Source organism: Babylonia areolata, chromosome 33 (assembly GCF_041734735.1).
Source record: "Babylonia areolata isolate BAREFJ2019XMU chromosome 33, ASM4173473v1, whole genome shotgun sequence".
In the NCBI taxonomy this organism is placed as follows: Eukaryota; Metazoa; Mollusca; class Gastropoda; order Neogastropoda; family Buccinidae; genus Babylonia; species Babylonia areolata.
In genome coordinates this window covers 12,717,380-12,741,473 of record NC_134908.1, presented here as the reverse complement: position 1 = coordinate 12,741,473, position 24,094 = coordinate 12,717,380, and the positions used below count along the sequence as shown (strand labels likewise).

The window sequence follows — 24,094 nt, the reverse complement described above, 5'->3', positions numbered from 1 at the left end:
TTATTTGAACGTTTTGGTTGGGTTACTGTAGCAGTGTTTGCCTGGCTCCTTTCCTCGCTCACTCAACAAAATGCCAGACTGACGCCATGCTCAAGACATGCGATCATGGGGAACTAAATCAACCAAGATTGCTTTCTTCAGCTGACGCTCAGAAAGAATTGAAGCGTAAATTCGAAGGAGAAGACAGTGATGAACATTTATAGGACGATTTGATAGAAAATAAAGGCAGCAATCAAGAAAGTGGCGAAGATACGACTACCAGTGAGTGATGCCGGTTGTACAGTTGTAGCAGATGACAGAAAGTGACCGAATTATTAGCAGGACACCATGTGAGCGATTTTCTTGGCACTCAGCCAACGCGGTCTGATGAGAACTGGATAAAGTGACCGTGTGAGAGGGGTGAAAAGGAGGGGGTGGAGACTGGGGGGCGTGGCCTCACATCCATGTGGTGGTTCTAGTATGATTTTGTGTTTGCAGATATCCATTTGTCCAGAAAATATGATATTTTAGTGTGAGTCAGGTCAGGGGCATAGCCCCTTGCTACTGGTACCATGTAACCCAGTACTACCTGCCGCATGTGAAGTCTCCCAACGACGGACCAGGCGGAGGAGGAAACCTTTCCCAACGGCTGTGAGGGCGGAAGAGGATGACCAAAGGGCAGAGGGAGCTCTTATCCTTGGCTGGAAGTCCTCCTAGGAGACGGAGCTTTGAAGAAAAAAACCTGCACCTGCCGAGGCCATCCTACATGTGGCAGTATCTGCACCTGTGGGACTGTGAGCGTCGGTAAGCGAGAGGAAGGGTCTGCACAACTCCTCATTAAAAAAAAGTCACCTGTGCTGGTCAGGCAACCAGGCTAATGTCGGAACGACGAGCTAGCCTTCAACACCCAGCTTTCCCAAGCCCTGCGACGATAGAGAAGTGGTAACGGGGACAGGCAGAGGATGCTACTGGCAGTTCCTAGTCACGACTCTACACGCAGGTGGCTGTGGGGTGATGGTCGTCCGCTGTAGACTGGGGCAGATGCGGCGCCTGTATCCTCCCACAGTGTTATAGCAGCCCTTTTTAGGGACAGCACTGCTCTCTTAGCAGTGGTCAAAAGGAGGAAGCTGTCATGGTTCGGGCATGTGACACGCCACAATTCACTGCAAAAGACAGTTCTACAGGGAACGCTAGAGGGTGGTAGGCGAAGAGGGAGGCAAGCCAAATGCTGGATGGACAACATCAAGGAATGGACCAATATGGATAGCGCTACGCTGATACGACAGGCAGAAGATAGAACCGGATGGCGTCGTCTGACTACGGAATCGTCCCTCATGTCTCCTCTACGCCCATCCCGGGCAGGAGAATGAATGGAATGGAATGGACTGCTCTCCCCACATGGGGAAGGGGAGACAAAAGGATCCCTAAACAAAGCCTGCCTCGCCTAGTACCTAGTAGGAAACCGCACCTACGTAACATCCAACACTAGCGGTCGAAAACAACAGAAGAAAAGAACCAGGAATCATGCCTGGACTCTGGGTGCCTGGAATGTTCGCACCCTACTCGACAAAGACAACAGACCAGAAAGACGCACAGCGTTCACTGCTAGAATGCTTGATCACTACCAGGTGGACATAGCAGCTCTGAGCAAAACCAGGTTTGCCGGTGAAACCCAGCTGGAGGAAACTGGAGGGGGCTACACCTTCTACTGCATTGGGAAGCCAGATGGCACGCCAAGAACCTCAGGCGTGGGCTTTGCCATATGAACCAAACTTGCACGACAGCTTGACAGCCTTCCATGTGGGATAAACGATAGGCTGATGACCCTGCGTCTGAAGTTGTCCAAGGATCACTTTTCCACAGTCATCAGCTGCTATGCCCCAACGATGACCAACCCTGATGACATCAAAGAAGCTTTCTACGAGGAGCTCAGCCGCACCATTTCAGCGGTAGACAGAAAGGACAGGCTGATCATCCTTGGGGATTTCAATGCCCGCGTCGGCATGGACTTCTCTTCGTGACCAAAAGTCCCAGGACAGCACGGCACTGGCAAGTGCAACTCCAATGGACTGTTTTTGCTCTCGATCTGCGCGCAGCATGGACTGACCATCACCAACACCCTCTTCCAACAAGCAGACAAGTACAAGAACACATGGATGCATCCCCGCTCCAAGCAATGGCACATGCTGGACTATGTGATTGTCCGGCAGAGGGACAGAAGTGATGTTTCCATTACACGCTGCATGAGAGGGGCAGTCTGTTGGTCGGACCATCACCTGGTACGCAACAAGATGAACATCAGACTTGCACACAAGCTCCAACCAGCCAGGCAGGAAGCTGAACATCCACCGCCTCCCTATCACCAAGGACGTGCTGCGGCAGCAAATCCAAGCAGCTCTCCAAGACATTCCTTCATCTACTGATGTAGAAGAGGTATGGAGCACCTTTAGAGATGCTGTGTACACAGCAGCAGCTGACACACTCGGCTTTGTACAGAGGAGCCACAAAGACTGGTTTGACGAGAACGACTCCTGAGCACACTGCATATACGGCATCAGGATCACATTTCTGATAAAGACTGCCAGAGGGAGAACCAGTTCTTGAAAAACAAGCAACTTGTACAGAAGAAGCTGCGTGAGATGAAGAACACCTGGTGGGAGAGAAAGTCTGAGGAGCTTCAGTCCGCTGCTGATGCTCACGACATGAAGACCTTCCATGATGGTCTCCAAGCTGTGTATGGGCCGAGAGTCACAGGATCAACCCCTGTCCGAGCCTTGGACCAGACCACCCTCCTGATGGACAAGAAAGACATCCTTTCCTGCTGGGCAGAGCACTTCAACACCCTCCTCAACGGGGACTTGTCCGTATCTGACAAGGCAACTGCAGCCTTCCCACAGCTACCAGTCAGTGAATCGCTAGCTGCCCCTCCCACCAAGGCCAAGACCCAGAAGGCCCTGAAGCTGACAACATCAGGAAAAGCACCAAGAGCAGATGGAATCCAGGCTGACATCTACAAGTATGGAGGTGAGGTGCTGACAGACAAGCTGACAGCCCTGTTTCAGTCTATCTGGGAGAGGGGGGAAGTCCCCCAGGATTTCAAGGATGCTTCAATTGTCCACATTTACAAACGGAAGGGAGACAAAACATCCTGCGATAACCACCGTGACATCTCTCTCCTCTGCATCACCAGCAAGATCTTCGCCCACATCATACTGAACAGACTGGTTGACCATGTCTCCAACACAGTCATCTCAGAAGCACAGTGCGGCTTCTGCTCATGCAGGGGAACATGTGACATGGTGTTTGCCGTACGCCAGATACAAGAGAAGTGCCGTGAGCAGAACAAGGAGCTCCACATGGTCTTTGTAGACCTGACTAAGGCCTTCGACACAGTGAACCGCCGTGGTCTGTGGAAGATCCTCCTAAAGTTCAACTGTCCAGAGAGCCTTATCCAGCTGACTGCATCATTCCACGATGGCATGCTGGCGAGAGTACAGGAAAATACTGACATGTCAGATCCATTCCCTGTGGTAAATGGCACCCACACTGTTCTCCATTCTCTTCTCTGCCATGCTGATTGACGCCTTCCAAGACTGTGACCGGGGCATCTACATTCAGTTTCGCACAGATGGCAAACTTTTCAACTTGCAGCGACTCCATGCCAGGTCCAGGGTGTTTGAGGCACTGTTGAGAGTTCCTTTTCGCTGATGACTGCGCGCTTGCTGCATACACCCATGAGGATATGCAGTTCATTATGGACAGGTTCTCAACCTCCTGCAGGTGCTTTGGACTCATCATCAGCCTCAGCAAGACCGAGTCCATGTACCAACCAGCTAGCTCACAGAACGCCAGTGCCTCCCCCCCACCTGCAATCAAGATCGATGACAAAGAGATCAAGTCAGTCAACAAGTTTTGCTACCTGGGCAGCACCCTCTGCAGCAACGGAGCCCTTGATGCAGAAGTGATGCTGTGCATCGCCGAGGCCAGCTCCGTCTTTGGCAGACTCAACAACAGGCTGTGGAACAACAAAGACATCAAGCTCAGTACCAAAATCAAAACCTACAGAGCTGTTGTGCTGACCACCTTGTTGTACTGCTGTGAAACATGGACGATGTATCGCCGTCACATTCAACAACTTGAGCAGTTTCACCAGAGATGCCAACGAAAGATCCTCGGCATAAAGTGGCAAGACAGGGTCTCCAACCTCCACGTCCTAGAGAGGAGCGGCCTGCCCAGCATCGAAAGCCTGCTGATCCAGTGCCAGCTATGCTGGACAGGACACATTGTCTGCATGACAGACAGCAGAATCCTAAAGATCCTTTTGTATGGCCAACTGAAGGAAGGCCACCACAAACTATGCAAGTGCTTCAAGGACACCTTGAAGACAAACCTCAAAGCCTGTGACCGAGAAATCGCTTCCTGGGAAACTGATGCCTTTGACCGCTCTCGCTGAAGGATGCTGTGCTCTAGTGGCATAAAGACATTTGAAAACAAAAGAACACTGGCCATTAAGGAGAAGCGTGAGTGAAGGAAGCAGGGCTCAACTTCTGGAGACGTTTTCCCTTGCAACACCTGTGGGAAGTGCTGCGCATCCAGAATCGGCCTCGTCTCCCATATGAGGACACACACCGACAGATAAGTCTGCCTGCTTACTCATCCATTGGACCGACGGGAGACTCCATCATGATATTTTAGTGCAAATTTCCTGACTAATGTTTGTAATGAACAAGTTGAAAATTTGACAAAAAACAAAACACTGATTTCAAAACAACAGTATGTCACTAAAATATATAAAATGGGAAAACATCATGTGTTTTGTATTTTTTATTCATTTACCTTTCAGAAAATATATACTTTTATGGGTCTTTATCAAATAACAAAGAGCACAGATTTTTTTTTTTATGTATACACATTTTTTGTTAAAAAAACCCTGGCAAATAGATTTCACTTAAATCTTATTTTCCTGGCAGCGAAAGGGTTAAAATGCACAATGCAGAGAAAGCATGAAAGGAGACAGTGCAGCATACTGAGCTGCGAATGAAGAATTCTATATTTTCTAAAAATGAGCTATCATTATTTTTTATCATACAACAGTGATTGATGGCACTGCTACTGCTGCCGATTACTGCAGAAAAGGGGGAAAAAAGGAGAGACTGACATCACTGATTTCGTTGAGAGCAGTGTCAGCACCCAGGGAGAAGTTGGTGCCAGGCACGTTGTTGCTGATGGTGCAGGGGACCACACAGATGGGAATGCAAAAGGCTGGGTACTGACTGCGTGCCGATGACAGCTGGTGGGCACTGTGGAATGCCTGCCACCACAACAGAGACATTCATGATGGACACTGCAAATCACACTAATGACAGCAATTATCATCATATCGACCACTGTCTTTATCACAGAAATGCATATCATATTCATCACTGTCAACAATGTAATCATCATCACTACCACCACCAAAACAATAATGGAAGTGCAGAAAGTTAAGCACTGACTCCAGTCAGTAAAGGAACAGTGACATTGTTCGAACACTATTCCTTTTTCTTGCACTCCAAACAAATTGATATATGTGACACCCGTCTTTACTGAGTACTCACTCTTGCACTCAAAGCGTTGAAGCAAGTTGAAAATGTTCAACTTTGAAGCGATTGAAAGCGCAGAGCTTGCCATCCAAGATAAAGGCATGACTTTCTAGTGGTAAAGAAAGACAGCAACAGAAATTTCATCTTTCACATTCAACAGCTGTTGTTCTTAATAAACTATATCAAGGCCAAGAAACCTTCTGGAATCTACGTTTTAATAAGTATCTTAATTCTACCAGCCGCCATGACAAAGTGGTTAACTTCATTGAACAACAGCTGGGAAAACACAGGTTCGATTTCCAGCAGAGGAGTGTTTTTTTCAGCCTTTGGCTGGCTCCTACCCAGAGTTAAGTGTGCTGTGCGCTTAAATAGGAAGACTGGGACAACACAGTCATGTATCATCCACTTAGGCCATATGTCTTTGGGCATGCTGCTCAAATTCAGTGACAAAAAACAGCAAGTGTCTGTATCTCTCTGGTTAACATCAGGATACAGCATACAACAGCCGTGTCACATAGTCTAAAACTTAAAATGGACCTCAGAAGCAACATCATCATCATCATCATCCATCTTCCACATCAACAAAAAAAAGTCCCAAATTCTGTGGCATTTCATGCCCTGCTCTCATGGTGACCTCAGTTTTGATCCCACTCTATTTCTGTGCTTGGGCTGATCCTGTCAAGGTTGTCAGTGTCAGCAGATTCATGGGGGAATGTAGCTGGAGGGATGTGGTGGTTGTTTCCATGCTGGGGGGACGCTCACTCAGTCTGGCTCTGTGACTGAGTGATTATTCTCATCAGTAGGGGACTTTGTAGGTGATGTCTTATGTAGGTTAAATCAGAACAGGCACTACCGAACACCTCCAAAGTAACTCAACAGCAGATGGGACAGCAACAACAACAAAGATAAGAAATAAATATCAGGCGTCATAATTCTAGTTGTTTCAATTCAGTTTCTCAAGGTGGTGTCACACCATTCTGACAAATCCATGTACACTATACCACATCTACCAGGCAGATGTCTGACAGTCAGGCCTATCAGAGTGGATTTCCTCTACAGAATTTTGCCAGAGGACAACACCTTTTTTTTTTTCCTTTTTTTTGCCATGGATTATTTTTCAGTGCACCAAGTGCATACTGCACACAGGACCTTGGTTTATCATCTCATCCCAATGACTAGATATTCAGTTTGATTTTTCAGCCAAACTTGGAAGAAAAGCAAGAGTGGGAATCAAACCCACATCTCACAGACACTGCAAAGGCAGATAAGTATAGTAACTATTCTGCCACCTTCCTCCCAGTTGCTAAAAAAATCATATAAACTTTCTGTGGTGAAAATATGACACATCCAACTGAAACAATAACATATTCCATGCCCAATGAAGTCATGTAACCATATGTGCTTACTGATTTGCATATCTACTTTGGTGGCATTAACTTGACTTGCCTGTGTGGGACTGCCAAACTTGTGAGGCGAATGCTAGAAGAAGCACAAAAGCAAGGCCTCATTCTTGCTCCTTTTCCAGTGCCTTTAACATTGCCAACTGCTGGTGTGTGTTACATCATGTGGCAGAGAAGAGGTGATGATGACAAAGATGGCTGACAAAACATCAGTGACAACATCAATTGCCATAAAGCTACAGTCATAAAAAAATAATCTTAAAACCTCAGGGTTTTTCATTTCACTCATCTATCACCTCCAACTCATAACTATCTATATAGTATACTTCCTCTGAATGTAACTCTTTCACTAAAGTCATTATTTCTTTCATGTGATTATGTCTCTCCTGTAATTCTTCCTTTCATGTAATTCTATCTTCAAGTAAATCTTTCTTTCGTGCAATTCTATCTTCAAGAAATTCTTTCTCTCTTGTAATTTTTTTTCTCTTTCACTCCATAAAATGATCTTCCACAGACCTCAAACCCTCCAATGATCAGCAGTCCATCAATTTTAAACTCGTGGAGCTTTTCAGCGATGCGCCCCAACCCTGCATCAGCAGCCAGTTGTCTGCACAACACAGGTCACCACTTGAAGAAAAGTCACTTTACTGCTCTTACTGAGTTGTCTGCACAACACAGGTCACCACTTGAAGAAAAGTCACTTTACTGCTCTTACTGAGTTGTCTGCACAACACAGGTCACCACTTGAAGAAAAGTCACTTTACTGCTCTTACTGAAAAAACAACAAAATAACAAAACAAAAAATCCCCCCCACCCCCACCCCTCCACCAAAGGGAAAACTTTAAACAATATTGAACAAGAACAAGCACACTTTTATGTCACACTCTTTTGCTTATTGGCTGCCTTACTTGCAGAGCTATATGATCAGATTCAATTTTTTAGCAGAAATTATAAAATGAATTATCAAAACTGCACAACCAAACAGAAAATGTACAACCAATTAATAAGCCAATATATCAGTGACTGTCTGTCTGTACTCAGTTCCTGTTTGTCTACCAGTGTGTACTGAAGTGCTGCTGTCTGTCTGTACTCAGTTCCTGTTTGTCTACCAGTGTGTACTGAAGTGCTGCACTCACTTCTTGGTGCCCAGAAGGGAGCCTCCCATGGCAGCCCAGCCCTGCACCTGGGTCCATCCCATGGGCTTCACCTGTCCACAAACCATCATTAACGTCATCTGCAGGCGTTGTTGAGAATGAGAGGGGGAAGAGAGTGAGAGGAGTTGGTGGCAGATGGTGTGAGGGGGTCTGAGAGGGGAACAAAACAGAACATTTTTTCCCCACAAGGATAGTAAGATAAGTAAATGTATACCCTGGGGTTAAATAAATTCACTTTTCACTAAGTGAGGAAGTGGTGGGTAGTACCCCCAAAATGAAGATATTAACCATTTCAGTGCTTTCAGTCAAGTGCTTGAAAGTGCCCCATGACAGATGAATCTGTGCTCATCATTTGGAGAACTTTTCCAACCTCTATTTCTAGATCATGGTTTTCCAATACACACCAGTAGCACAGAAAAACTTAATATATCTGATTTATTTATTAATGAGGAAGAAAACCTAATAAGACCTGAATAGTCATTCTAGGATGTTATTTGTTGTATCCCTCTCAGAAATTCAGCCGACAGCAGGGATGGTGTGGCATGAAGGGAGTGAACAACCTCATGCAATGTGTGTGTGTGTGTGTGTGTTTGTGTGCGTGTGTGTGTGTGTGTGTGTGTGTGTGTGTGTGTGAACTGATTGCAGTAATATGTGAAGCTAATATCCCCAAACTATTTCAAATGTTGGCAGCAATCAAATGTCAGTAAGCAAACATACATAAATGTGAAGCTGAGTACAGATAAATAAGAGACATACACATTTAAAGTTGACTACAGATGAGCGTAATTTTCAATTTATTTTCCTCAAGTGAAACAAAAAATGACTGCAGCCATTAATGATTATTTGGTACTGTTTCCCCATACTATTTACAAATGTTGGTAGCAACCTTAATCAAATGTTTGTAAACAAACAGAATAAAAATATTATGGGATTTAAGCTGACTGTAGCTAAGTGACTATTTTCTCATACAAATCACAAACATTAACAATAATTTATGATTAGCAACTGAATTCAGATGGCATTTGAACATCCTTATTTATCATAGTTGTATTCTGACAGTATTTTATCACAGTTTACCATCCATCACAGGTCTGCGTGCAATCAAAGACTGATCTGCATTATTTCACCTTCATTCCCTTCCCATCACCTTCACATTTTTCATTAATTATTTCTTACAGTTTGCAAAATGACTTGTAATTGTGTATGATCAGTGTTTTGATTGCACAATTTGATAATTTACCCACCACTGTATGATATCAGGGTCTTTTTAATATTTTGAATTCAATTAATTGTAACTTGTGCTACTTCATATTGGAGAACTGTTAGTTCAGCACAAAAATATGCCTCCATAATTGTTTTCATTTTCATGGTCTGAATGTAATTGTAATTTCCTTTCTTACTTTTCAAACCATAATTTGGAACTGAAAAATGTTGGATTGTATCTGCAGTTACAACAGATATTGTATGAAGTTGTGTGACTAATATGGAGAAGAAAAGAAATCACAAAAACATGTACAGGACTCTCACATATCCACACTAATGTAAATGAAATATGCAATAACCCAGGTCTAGTTCCAATGTAAAACTCTTCTGAAATAAAGTATTACATTTTCTTTTAATATCTACACTTCATGTATCTAATTGTCAGCATTAACAGGACACACACACACACACACACACACACACACACACACACACACACACACACACACACACACACACACACATTCTCTCTCTTTCTCTAGATGAAATGTACATTGGCTATTGAGAAAATACCACAGAAAGTTAGATAAAGATGACAATAATGAGTACGTATGTGAGCTAGGACAGATTACAAATGTATGTTAGATAGAAAGAAAAAACAATTTAATGAAAAATATCTTGGATAAGTTGATTATTTCTATTGATGACCAAAAACAGTTTTGGGAATGTGTAAATAAAATATTAAAAAAACAACCTAAAAATGTATTATCTGTAGATGACTGGTTTCAACACTTAGCATTATCAAATAATGATTCCCCACAAGATAACAATGATTCTGTTTACCAGACATGGAAAATGAAGCCATGAATCATTCAATCTCTCCAGAAGAAGTTTCATTTGCCCTTAGAAATATAAAAAAAAGTCGAAAAGCACCATGTCCTGACAGTATCAAACTTTTAAAAACTCCATGTGAAATAATTGTAGACTTTTCTGTAATTTTTTTAAAATGTTTTATTTGATACAGGTGTCTTTCCTGAATGGTGGTGGGAATTATATTATTCTTACACTTTATAAAAAAAAAAGGGGGGCAATGTAAATAACACCAATAATTAAAGAGGCATTTCACTCTCTGATATCAGTAGTAAAGTATATAGCACTATTATCAACCAAAGGCTTCAGGAATATGTAGAATATAATAATATAACCGGAGAACATCAAGCTGGGTTTAAACAAGGTTACTCATAAATTGGCTACATGTTTTCTCTTTTTGCTCTGATAGAGAATAGAAATTTTTGTGTAACTGTAAACTTTATGAGGTGTTTACTGACTTTGAAAAGCCATCTGATTCAACCTTAGACATTCTTGACTTAAACCTCAGTATGCATGCTCAGGAAGTCAATCTGATGTGCACAGTCAATTGTGAACTTCGTCGGATTAACTCTATCCGTCAGCACCTTTCTGTTGAAACTACAAAAACTTTTAATACTGCTTTTGTGCTGTCATGAAGCAACTACAGAAATTCTCTTCTAACAGGCTGTCCACATAATCTTTTTCAGCAAATTCAAAAACTTCAAAATAATGCTGCCTGTCCAACTCTCAGAGTCCCACTTACTGATCACATTTCTCCCCACGTCCGTAACCTACACTGACTCCCCACTGAAGCCAGAATTAAATACAAAGTTGTGTGTTTCTGCTGTTCTGCTTTTCAATCCTTGGGACCAACCTATCTTTCTGACCTTATTGGTGCTCAAGAACTCTCCGCTCTTCCTCTGATTGTTACCTTCTGAAACTTCCTTGTGTCAATACAAGAACATATGGTGAACGTTCTTTTCTCTTTGCTGCTCCTCATATCTGGAACAACCTTCCTCATTATATCCTTGCATCTGATTCTATCTCTGCCTTTTGCTGTTCACTAAAAACTCATCTTTTTAAAACCTATCTATAAGCACTCTCAGCTTCCTTCTTCTCAAACACCATCCATGTCAGCTCACTCTGGATGCATGACAAATGAGGAGAGGGAGAGTTGGGGGGTTGTGGAAGGAGGGTTTTGGAGAAAGAGTGGTCATGAAGGATTCATGTAATTTGTAACTTTTTCTTTCATGTAAAGCGCTCTGAGCTCTCAGAGAGAAAGGGCACTATATAAATGTACATTATTTGATTATTATTATTATTATTATCAATCAAAATTCATTTATATTATGGCCCATTCTTATGAGAGATGTAGTAAGTGGAAAACTTTTAATTGCATTAAAAGTATGTATAGTGTTGTTAAACATGAATCAGATGCAGTGACAAGCTTACTAATTATATACATTGTACAAGAGATGTCAAAGAGGGAGATATATGTATTCCTATCTTCATTTTCATTATCTATAAACAAATTAGTGGAAGAGATAATAGATAAGGGAAGGCATGGTGCTAGATTCACTACTGATCTTATGAAATAGTTTATTTTGCTCCTCACCGATGACATAGTTTTGCTCCCTGAAACAGGTCTCCTGATACAGTTGAATAATTCTAGAAATCCAGCCAATCAGTTACAGTTATGGGATAATAATATTATTGTTGCAGAACAAAATTTTCTTTGCTTCCTTCTATCTGTCCATCTTCAGTACTGCCTTGTGTCTTCTCAGATCTATTCTCCGAAAAAACTGTTAACCTAAGGAAAGAAGTCGATTCACAGTCAGTCATGTCACATTCCTTTGGAAAAGAATTTCAGGGTGCTTTTGTTGCTTTCATACCTGTATCACAGGAATATGTACTTAGTGTGTTGAAAAAGTCTGCTCCAAAACCATGTGACATGGACCCCCTTCACACACCACTACTGTTTGAGTGTGTCATATGTGTGTGCATGAGTATGCTACCTGCTGAACTGGTAGAGTATGTGATAGAGCCTTGTCTTTATTTTTTTAGTACCAGACTTTCAGTGTAATGTTGTTGTACAGCATGTGGAGATGCTTGAAGAAAAGGTGGAGGCAATATCTTTATCACATAGGATTAAAGAAACAAGTACATGATTTTATGCACTTTTGTGCTTTTGAATTTCAAATGTTTTGCAGATGTCTGCAGTTACTTGAATTGGGAGAGAAAGAAAAAAAAAGAAAAACTAATCAAAATAACACTAGCAGGGGTACCTTTTGATGCTGTATTGTAAGACTGTTGTTTCCTTTCAAGCTTTTCATTCTTCAGCACTGATACAGACCATGCATAAATTCAGATGAATGTCTGTACTTTAGAACTGGTATGATCAGCTGTAATAGTTGATAAGGAAGTGCAAAAAAGAAAACAGTTGTATAAAGTGATGCATACATATTGATTTTGACTTCATTTAGAAAAGCGAAAAATGCCTAAAAGGATGGATTATTTTTTATCATTAATGGAGCATAGTATCCCCAATTGTCATGAATCAAGCATATCTTTTCATATGATCATGTTAAAAGCTGTCTTTAATGATTAATATTTGCCGTCTTGTAAGTCTACAGTCTTTCCTGAACTGAACCTGAAAATATCCTAAATGTTTATGCAGATGCAATAGTGTTTGGGTTTGTCATTTTAGTAACCCTACCATCAAAAATGCTGGATCGGACATGCAGAAAAAAGGCATTTTCCCCAGATTTTATGACACAGGCATTCAGCCAATGACATTAACAACCAACTGAAAAAAAAGCAATTCTGTGTACTATGCAGATCATATACAAAGAGTTTTGAACATGAGAATCTATTGGTTGCAGTTCTACATGGGTTCCAAAATGCCATTTTGTGAGATCCGCTAAAATCGCCATTTAAAAAAAAAATCTCAAAAACAATTTGAGATTTTGCTTTGAAATTTGGCATGGCTTATTACTTTATTGCTCTCTTTGATGCAAGCAAACTTGAGGCTTCTGCTGTGAACTTGAAACTTTGGCTGGACTTATCTACTTTTAAGATGAAGATAAAACAATGTTTCAACTAAAGAAAAAGTCTAAGACTTGAGACACTGTTTAATCTTGATATGTAGCATGATATATTATGGACAAAGAAATGAAATTTAATGAAAGTGACTTCAAAATTACTTGAGTTACAGAGCAAAAAACGTGTGTGGATGATTTCACTCCCAAGGCGTACACAAAAGGTTAAAACACCTGAACAGTTATCTCCAATCACACAATAATTGGGATGAAATGCCCTGTTTCAGAATCGACATTCATTTTGCTTCACAAAAACATTTACTTTCTGTAAGTATCTCCTATATTTTGTGCTTGAATAAGAATTTATTACCCCTGAATCCTCAAATTCCATGGCAAGGGGAGAGCACTTTTGAACAAAATTCTCTGAATATTTTAATATGTGGCAGAACAACAATGTTATTATACTTTGAACAATCACCTTAAGGCTTTTTGCCTCCTGGTACAACGCTTTTTGAGATATGAGTTTAAATGAAGTAACCACTCCGTTCATGCAGATCAGCCAAATTCTACCGTTTCCAACCGTTACCGTTTCCCTCCATTTAGTGTTACAAAAACAAAAGAACTAGATACTGACCATAGGAAGGAGAAACCAAGTATCAATCAGACCGTCATCAAAGGAGAGGCTGTTCAATGGGTCAACTCATACAAATACCTTGGCGTAATTACTGACAACAAACTTTCATGGAATGAACACCCAGATTCATTGGTAAAAAAAGTAAACAGTCAAATGTACTGCCTCCGGAAACTGAAATCTTTCAACATATGTAACCAGCTGCTCGAAATGTTTTATTGTACTGCTGTTCCCAGTGTTCTGTTTTATGATTCTGTGTGCTGGGGCAGGAATGTGACCAAACAGAACAAAGACAGACTTGACAAGATCATTATAAAAGTGGGCAGGGTGGTGGGCAGAAGACAACACAGTTTTGATGATGTGTACCGGAAAAAGATGACACACAGTTTTGACGATGTGTACCGGAAAAAGATGACAGAGGTTTTATACAATTTTAGACGATGAAACTCACCCTCTTTACTCAGATTTTAACAGCAAACGGGTGAACAGAAATGTTAGGTTTAGAGCACCCCACACAAGAACAACCTGTTCCTTTATTCCTACAGCCATTTGGACACTCAACCTCGATAGGCAGCACACACACTTTTAAAATATCCATCTGTGCCATTTCTCTTGTTGCTGTTGTTGGAATTGTGTAAGAGTGGGGCGGAGCGGGGAGGGGTGTGGGGGGTGGGGGCGGTGGTGTGTGAGTGCGGGGACAGGCATATTTTTCGAGTTGGGATGCAAGGTGTGCACGTGTAGAAGAGGGAGAATGGCAAATCGGGGTGGGTGATAGGGGGTGATGGGCTGTTTTGGGAGAATGGGGGGTGGAGGTGATTGTGAATATGTCAGTGAGTGGATATATATGTGTTTATATGTTAAAACAGTGGTTGTTTGAAAATGTATTTACAGATAGTTGTCTCCCAAGTTTATGAAAGTGTTTGTTCACATTTATGTTAAAATACTATGTTTAATGCATACCTTCTGTACCTGCATTTTAAAAAGAATTTCTGATAAATTGGAATAGGGTTTTATATTCTGAAAATCAATGTTTCTTGGCGTATATGATAAAATTCTAAGATAATTATCTCTTTTATGACATCCAAAAATGTGATATTTTCTTTATACAAAGTGCCATCACTCCCCTTCCCACCTGTTTACCAACATTACCCCCCTCCCACCTCTTTACCAACATCACCTCCCCTCCCACCTCTTTACCAACATCACCTCCCCTCCCACCATCACCCCCCCTCCCACCTCTTTACCCATCACCTCCCCTCCCACCATCACCCCCCCTCCCACCTCTTTACCAACATCACCCCCCCTCCCACCATCACCCCCCCTCCCACCTCTTTACCAACATCACCTCCCCTCCCACCATCACCCCCCCTCCCACCTCTTTACCCATCACCTCCCCTCCCACCATCACCCCCCCTCCCACCTCTTTACCAACATCACCCCCCCTCCCACCTCTTTACCAACATCACCTCCCCTCCCACCATCACCCCCCCTCCCACCTCTTTACCAACATCACCTCCCCTCCCACCATCACCCCCCCTCCCACCTCTTTACCAACATCACCTCCCCTTCCACCATCACCCCCCCTCCCACCTCTTTACCAACATCACCCCCCCCTCCCACCTCTTTACCAACATCACCTCCCCTCCCACCATCACCCCCCCTCCCACCTCTTTACCCATCACCTTCCCTCACACCTCTTTACCCATCCCCTCCCCTCCCACCATCACCTCCCCTCCCACTTCTTTACCAACCTCCCCCCCCCCCTCCCACCTCTTTACCAACATCACCTCCCCTCCCACCATCACCCCCCCCTCCCACCTCTTTACCAACATCACCTCCCCTCCCACCATCACCCCCGCTCCCACCTCTTTACCCATCCCCTCCCCTCCCACCTCTTTACCCATCACCTCCCCTCCCATTGGTACTGTATGAAAGCCGTGGGATTGGGGATTTTGTCAGGTTGTCTCCTCTTAGCCAGTGGAAGGGTGCATGTGGGTGTTTTTGAGTAGCAGATTTTATTTTGGAGAAAAATACAGGTCCTTCTCTAATATTCATTCATTCACTAACAATTCAACTACTAAACAACAACAGGGTGACAAGTTTTGAGCCCTCTCAATAATTTACTAATAATTCAAACATTAAACAATAACGCGATAACAAATTATTAATCAACTTCACAGAAAAATCACTTATCTTTGCTTTGAAGCTTGAAGGCTGTCTTTTTCACACACTGGCCAGAGTGATTTTAACACCTGGCGGTTTCGGCCACATACACAATTTCAAATACTGCCCACACTTCAAATACTGCCCACACACGTCTCTCTCGTGATGGGTCCGCCAAGTGTTGCATAACTACAATGGTCAACCCGCGCGCGCTCCCAGCCGGTGCTGCACCGCTTCTAGGCCCTCTCTGTCATTCACTAACAATTCAACTACTAAGCAACAATGAATGGCTGTTGGGTTAAACAGTCACTAACTGTATGCAGTCTGGCCTTAGGGCAACACCAGGCTGACGAACTCCACACAGATGGACATCCATTGCCCTTCCCTGATAAGAGGCTCTGTCAGGGCGACCGAATTTTTTCCCTCACGACATAGAACACCCTTCTATGGATACCAACAAAACCCTGTCTCGCGTGCACCTTGGGGATCAGCTGCATAGCACGAGACATAAATTCAGATCCCCAAAACCCCAAAACAGGCGTGGCAAAAGAGGTGGGAAAAGGTTGTGCTTAGGTAGCAGAATGACAAAAGCAGAGCGGCTGTCAAAGAAATTCTTTAGAATCGGCAGTTGGAACTGTTCCAGCGCGAGAATGAGAATTTCAACAATTGAGAAATTGGCATATGATTTTGACATTTTATGTCTCCAAGAGACCAGGACAAGTGCAGACAGACCAATACATTTTGAGAATTTCACAGTCTTTCAAAGGAATGAAGGAAGAGGGATAGCAATCATACTGAACAAAAACCTAAACAACAAAGTTTCCACCATAAATCTAGAGAAATGGTGCAGCAACTCATGTGAACTAGTGGGGGTGCGTCTCGAAAAACCTGACGGAATTCACAAAAGCATCGTGCTCATCAATGCCTATGTTCACCCAGGAACCTGCACAACAAAAGAGGATTGGGCCTTTTTAGAGGAAATAGAGAACGAACTTGGAGACTCAGTCATTATCTGTGGAGACCTTAATGCAAGATCAAAGTTATGGGACCAGCGGAACACCAACCCACAAGGACTTGCACTTGAAGGAATGATAGGGGAAATTCTTCTTAGCCCATTAACAACCACATCCCCAACTCGCCTTGGAACAAGACAAGGGGACAGTGACAGTGTGATTGACATCACTCTAACATCTCCAAAATTCAGAGCAGAAATGAATGCAGAGACGCTTCCACACCAAGGCAGTGACCACCTCCCGGTAGTGTTCAGTCTACAGAAACTGTCAGATAAACCCTGTATGAAACCGCGTGATCCATTTCAGTATGAAACCAAAGAGACAACCATCATCGAAAAATTAAGACGCAGAAGAAACAAAAGAACGGCACCGAACAGGATGCAAACTATTCAGCCCCCATGGTGGAATACCGACACAGAGAGAGCCTGGATAGAAAAACATGCGGCTGTCAAACTTTGGCAAAAAGAAAAAACAAAACCATCCCCGGACAAAGATATTGAAACAAAAATGAAAGAAAAAACTAAACAGTTTGAAATCATTGCTCAAGAGGCCAAAAATGACAAGTGGAAACAGTTTTGCGAGGCACTCAGTTATGACTCAACATTGACAGAGTTCTGGCAATTTTATCGTCGCATAGAAGGGAAAACGTGCACAACAACAACCCCAGACATGGTAGACACTGACGGAACCAAGCTTAAGACAAACGAAGAAAAAGGATCCACCCTGCTCAAACGTTTCATACAACAGAGCGATCAAAGAAACTTAGATGAGAAAAAGAAATGTTGAGGAGTTAAACCAAACCCTCATGCAGACTGGACCTGATGATGACTTGACAATAGATGATCTAAACGAAGCAATAGCTAAATGCAAGAAAGAATCAGCTCCTGGCCCAGACAAAGTTCGCTACTCGGACATCAAGGAACTATCAGAAGAAGACAGAAGCAACCTTTTCAATCTATATCAAAACAGTTTCCACAATGGACATGTGCCGGAGGACTGGACACACAGCTTCTTAAAACCCGTACCAAAACCAGGAAAGGACCATCATCAGGTAAGCGGCTACCGGATCCTAACCATGCAAAACATTGCCGGAAAGCTCATGGAACGCATGATAGCCAGGAAACTTGCAAGGGATCTTGAACACAGGCACATTCTCCCTTCAAATCAAGGTGGTTACAGAACAGGCAAGTCCACATGGGAAAATGCAGCTGCTTTTGCATATGAGGTGTATGAAGGATTTCAAAGAAAAGAAGAAACACTAGCAGTAGCAATCGATCTTGAAGATGCCTACAATAAGGTCCAGTTCGCGCACCTCATGGAGCTGCTACTAAGGTATGGAGTAAGTTTGACACTGACAAGATGGATAGCAGCAGCGCTTCAGGAAAGAACTGTCGTCCTATGCCTCGGAGATTGGATGTCTGCACCTTCTAAACTATCCATGGGGCTGCCACAAGGGTCTCCGCTTTCTCCTGTCCTCTACAATGTCTACACGAAGGGCCTTGCAGACTTAAACAACAATGGAATAGCTCGGGTGCTTACTCTTGCGGATGATGGCCTGGTCTTCAAAACTTCGAAAGATGCTCAGGAAAGAACTAAAACCGTCCAGAAACAACTAAACAATATTGCTCAATGGTGCAAAGACACAGGATCTTCCATCAATCCAGCGAAAGCCCAAACGTTGCTGTGCACCCTGAACAACAGAACCGCGAGCAAATCACCACCTTCTGTGTCACTCGATGGGATTCAGATTGAGAAAACTGAATGCCTACGCTACCTAGGAATACACATCGACAGGATGCTGACCTTCAGAAAACATACGGAAAATACTGTTCTCCAATGCAAAAAGGGCCTTTAAGTCTTAAAAGCAATGGCAACCAAAGGTATTGAACAACGCCACCTTTCTGCTATACCAATCACTCGTCCTCAGTGTGATCGATTACGGACTTGGGCTAACAACACCGTCTCAAAGCAACCTCCTAAAATTAGAAAGAGTTCAAAATGAAGCTATGAGGCTGATCCTTGGAACAACAAAAGACACGCCCACAGAAACCATGCGATACCTGCTTGACCTTCCTTCAGTGCAGGCCAGAAACAAGTTAGAACAGGTCAAGACCTACTTCAAAGCATTAGAAAACCCTCAAAACCCACTGCATGACGCAGTCAAAGAACCAAAAGGAAGATCATGGATGGGGCAAGCAGAAGACACAATCCGGCTAGTATGCCGACTACAAGACCTGAAAGAAACAAAAGAATGGGAGAAAAACCCCGTAAACCTCAACCATCTATTCAACACAGCCATTTCACCCACTCTAGGAAGACATTGTCGGGAATGGCCAGAGGGCAAAACTGATGCGGAAGTGAAACTACTCATAGAAGAAAACAGTAAAGAAGAGGACATCATCATATACACAGATGGCTCAGTCACCAAAGACCAATCCGGTTGGGGATTCACTGCGAAACAAAATGGAAAAACAGTTAGGGAAGAGAATGCTGCCTACAAAGTCACAACCTCCAGCCTAACGATGGAAGTTGAAGCTGTGACACATGCCCTCCAGTGGCTATCGTCCATCCATATGCCCGGAAACCAACATGCCATGATTCTAACCGACTCAATGAACCTCATACAGAAAATTGAAAACGGAATGGGAAGCCCAGAGTGGCATAAGGCAATGCGCAACTTTCAGATTAAAAAACTCACATGGTCATACTGCCTGGGACATGCAGGTGTTAAGGGAAATGAGCGAGCTGACAGACTTGCTGGTAACGCAACACCAACGAGCGGCCTACATCTAGGAAAATCGGAAATCCTCAGAAAAGTCAAAGAATATCAAAAAGAACAGGTACAAGGCCATCACACCATCGATCGCCTCAAAGAAATAAAAGCAGAGAGAGGGAGTGGCCGTAAGTCTAACATGAAAGGTAGAGCAGGATGCTTTGCAAATCAAACAAATACCGGCATCATTTCCAAACCAACATTGTGCAAATTTCTTCAAAACGGAACAGAGTCTCTGTGGGCTTTTCCAAATACAATAGACTGAGCAACACACTAGACGCCACGTTCTTGGCATCAGAGATCTTTTCCCATCCCTCTTGCGGCCAATCAGTGGCAGCCTCTGCGCGTGTGTGTATGTGTGTGTTTGTGTGCATGTGTGGGTCTGTATTTTTGAGTGCTTTTATGCATGCGCGAGAGTGTAAGTGTACACAAGTGTCTGTAGAGTTCTGTGCACGTGCGTGTGTGTGTGTGTGTGTGTGTGTGTGTGAGGGGGAGGTGGGGGTGCGGGGGGAGGTGGGGTAGAGGATGAGGTATGTGAGCGTATGCATGCCTACACTGTGGGAGCAACAGGATATTGGAACGTATATATATATATATATATATATATATATATATATATATATATATATATATATATATATCTTTGTATATATGTGTGTGGAGATATGGGCATATGCGTGTGTGCTTGTACAAGTAAGTGTTCATCTGTGTGTGTGTGTGTGTGTGTGTGTGTGCCGTGGAAGCTGTGATACGTAGACTAGAAATGAGTGTGTGGAGGAGGGGGGTAGAGGAGATGCAGGGTAATGTGTGTGGTGTGTGTGTGTGTGTTGGAGCTCATGTACGTTTATATGTATTTGACTGTGCTTTCATATCTCTGAAACTGCATGTTCGGTGCATATCTGTTATGCATGTGTGGGTGTATGTGTGAATGTGTGTCTTCATGTTTTACATCTATTTGCTTATTTATCATCATTTTTTTTTTTCTTTTTTTTTTACATTATAGTTATTATTTATTTATTTCTTTGTGTAAGCTTATCTATCATTTATTCACTTTTTTTTTTTCCTCAAGGCCTGACTAAGCGCGTTGGGTTACGCTGCTGGTCAGGCATCTGCTTGGCAGATGTGGTGTAGCGTATATGGATTTGTCCGAACGCAGTGACGCCTCCTTGAGCTACTGAAACTGAAACTGAAACTCCCCTCCAACCTCTTTACCCATCACCTTCCCTCCCAACTCTTTACCCATCACCTCCCCTCCCACCACCTCTTTACCAACATCACCCCCCCTCCCACCTCTTTACCAACATCACCCCCCCTCCCACCATCACCCCCCCCACCCCCCACCTCTTTACCCATCACCTCCCCCCCTCCCACCTCTTTACCAACATCACCCCCCCCCCACCTCTTTACCAACATCACCTCCCCTCCCACCATCACCCCCCCTCCCACCTCTTTACCCATCACCTCCCCTCCCACCACCTCTTTACCAACATCACCCCCCCTCCCACCTCTTTACCACCATCACCCCCCCTCCCACCTCTTTACCAACATCACCTCCCCTCCCACCATCACCCCCCCTCCCACCTCTTTATCAACATCACCTCCCCTCCCACCTCTTTATCAACATCACCCCCCCTCCCACCTCTTTATCAACATCACCCCCTCTCCCACCTCTTTATCAACACCACCCCCCTCCCACCTCTTTATCAACATCACCCCCCCTCCCACCTCTTTATCAACATCACCCCCTCTCCCACCATCACCCCCCCCTCCCACCTCTTTACCACCATCACCCCCCCTCCCACCTCTTTACCAACATCCCCTCCCCTCCCACCATCACCCCCCCTCCCACCTCTTTACCAACATCCCCTCCCCTCCCACCATCACCCCCCCCTCCCACCTCTTTACCAACATCCCCTCCCCTCCCACCATCACCCCCCCTCCCACCTCTTTATCAACATCACCCCCTCTCCCACCTCTTTATCAACACCACCCCCCCCTCCCACCTCTTTATCAACATCACCCCCCTCCCACCTCTTTATCAACATCACCCCCTCTCCCACCATCACCCCCCCTCCCACCTCTTTACCAACATCCCCTCCCCTCCCACCATCACTCCTCCTCCCACCTCTTTACCAACATCCCCTCCCCTCCCACCATCACCCCCCCTCCCACCTCTTTATCAACACCACCCCCCCTCCCACCTCTTTATCAACATCACCCCCCCTCCCACCTCTTTATCAACATCACCCCCTCTCCCACCATCACCCCCCCTCCCACCTCTTTACCAACATCCCCTCCCCTCCCACCTCTTTACCAACATCCCCTCCCCTCCCACCATCACTCCTCCTCCCAACTCTTTACCCATCACCTCCCCTCCCACCACCTCTTTACCAACATCACCCCCCCTCCCACCTCTTTACCAACATCACCTCCCCTCCCACCATCACCCCCCCACCCCCCACCTCTTTACCCATCACCTCCCCCCCTCCCACCTCTTTACCAACATCACCCCCCCCTCCCACCTCTTTACCAACATCACCTTCCCTCCCACCTCTTTACCAACATCCCCTCCCCTCCCACCATCACCTTCCCTCCCACCTCTTTACCAACATCACCTCCCCTCCAACCTCTTTACCAACATCACCTTCCCTCCCACCTCTTTACCAACATCCCCTCCCCTCCCACCATCACCTTCCCTCCCACCTCTTTACCAACATCACCTCCCCTCCAACCTCTTTACCAACATCACCTCCCCTCCCACCATCACCCCCCCTCCCACCTCTTTACCCATCACCTCCCCTCCCACCTCTTTACCAACATCACCTCCCCTCCAACCTCTTTACCAACATCCCCTCCCGTCCAACCTCTTTACCAACATCCCCTCCCCTCCCACCTCTTTACCAACATCACCTCCCCTCCCACCTCTTTACCAACATCTCCTCCCCTCCCACCTCTTTACCCATCACCTCCCCTCCCACCTCTTTACCAACATCCCCTCCCCTCCCACCTCTTTACCAACATCCCCTCCCCTCCCCTCCCACCTCTTTACCAACATCAACTCCCCTCCCTACCTTTCCTGAGGTGAGGCCATCAAAGCTGTCCTGAATGCCCAGCACACGATAGCCCTGGGTCAGCCCCAGACGCACAAAGGACCGCACAGCCGCGTTCATTCCACAGGCAGGAGCTCCAATGTTCATCACCGCCAAATTTCTATGGGTCTGATGGAAAATAAAATACACAGAGACTTTCTAACAATAATAAAACAAGCATGCCAAAGAAAAATTCTGACCAGAGACAGAATCCATAACAATGAAGTATTTAGCAGGTCAAAGAAAGTCAAACAATCTGTAAAATTAAATAAGTTTCCCTCATTCCTTTGTAATCTGGGGATGGTTTAATTTTGTTCCTGTTGAATTTACCCTTTCAATGTACTGGATAAAGAAACATGTTGTAAACCTTTGGAAGAATAGAGCCTTAGTTGCAAGGGAAAAAAGAAACAGGAGAAAAAAAAGGTCTTTGCTGAGAGTAATAAAGAAATAGGTATGATGTTTGAATGACTTCCTCGAACCTTTGCAATGTGGGGATGATTTGATTTTGTCCTTGCTGAATCTGAAAGCTATAATGAACCCTTTCATCGCCAGTCAGTTTAGAGTGCAAATTAACCTTGTGCAGGAACCACAGAAAAGATGGTGTCTAAGAATAGCTGGGGATTCCCCTGTGATGTGTAGAAAAAAAAGGGGCCAATCCTACCACTGAAAATTAAGAGCATTAGGTTAATGCACAAAAGGCCCATCATCTGGTTGCATTTCAGTGACATGGGTGCTTTACCTAGCTGGTGCCGAAATGCGACCATGGCGGTGAAAGGGTTAACAAATTAGCATCAACATAATACTGAAACTCATTACATCTATCAATTTTTTTTCCATTCAACAGATTTTGAAAACATCAGTAAAAAATGAGCACCAATGAAAGGCAGTACAGAGTACAGTCTTGTAATGTAGTCCCAAACATACAGACCTCCACTGCAGCATTGTCATCGTCTTCATTCACTTTCAGAGAGGAAAAATAGCACCAACATGATACTAATGTGGATTTACATTAAAAAGTATTTTCATCAATGTTATATCTAAATTTTATACACATCAGACCACCTGCAAAAGAAAATTAAAAAATCACTGTGAAGAGCATCAACATCAATTATTCCTACTCTTGTCTGAGTGGTTAACAACTTGATGTTAACAGCAAAAAATACCTTCTTTCAGTCAACTTTCTTCATAATATTTTCATCTGAATTTCACACACCACGCTG

General features: G+C 44.0%; 1 protein-coding gene across 8 annotated transcripts in view; it reads right to left on the bottom strand.

The window, feature by feature from the left end:
• The window catches only part of LOC143277158 (ATP-dependent 6-phosphofructokinase-like), a 193,925-nt gene that overhangs the window by 71,019 nt on the left and 98,812 nt on the right, over nt 1-24,094 (bottom strand). For all 8 annotated transcript variants that reach the window (XR_013053689.1, XR_013053690.1, XM_076581916.1 and 5 more), the window contains 4 exons: nt 22,857-23,003; nt 8,098-8,168; nt 7,478-7,568; nt 5,138-5,290 (listed from right to left, as the gene is read on the bottom strand). Coding sequence is in view for 6 of the 8 variants with exons in the window: in XM_076581916.1 (XP_076438031.1) it covers nt 5,138-5,290; nt 7,478-7,568; nt 8,098-8,168; nt 22,857-23,003 (462 nt within the window). In the remaining 2 variants the exon portion in view is untranslated. The remainder of the gene's footprint in view (nt 1-5,137; nt 5,291-7,477; nt 7,569-8,097; nt 8,169-22,856; nt 23,004-24,094) is intronic.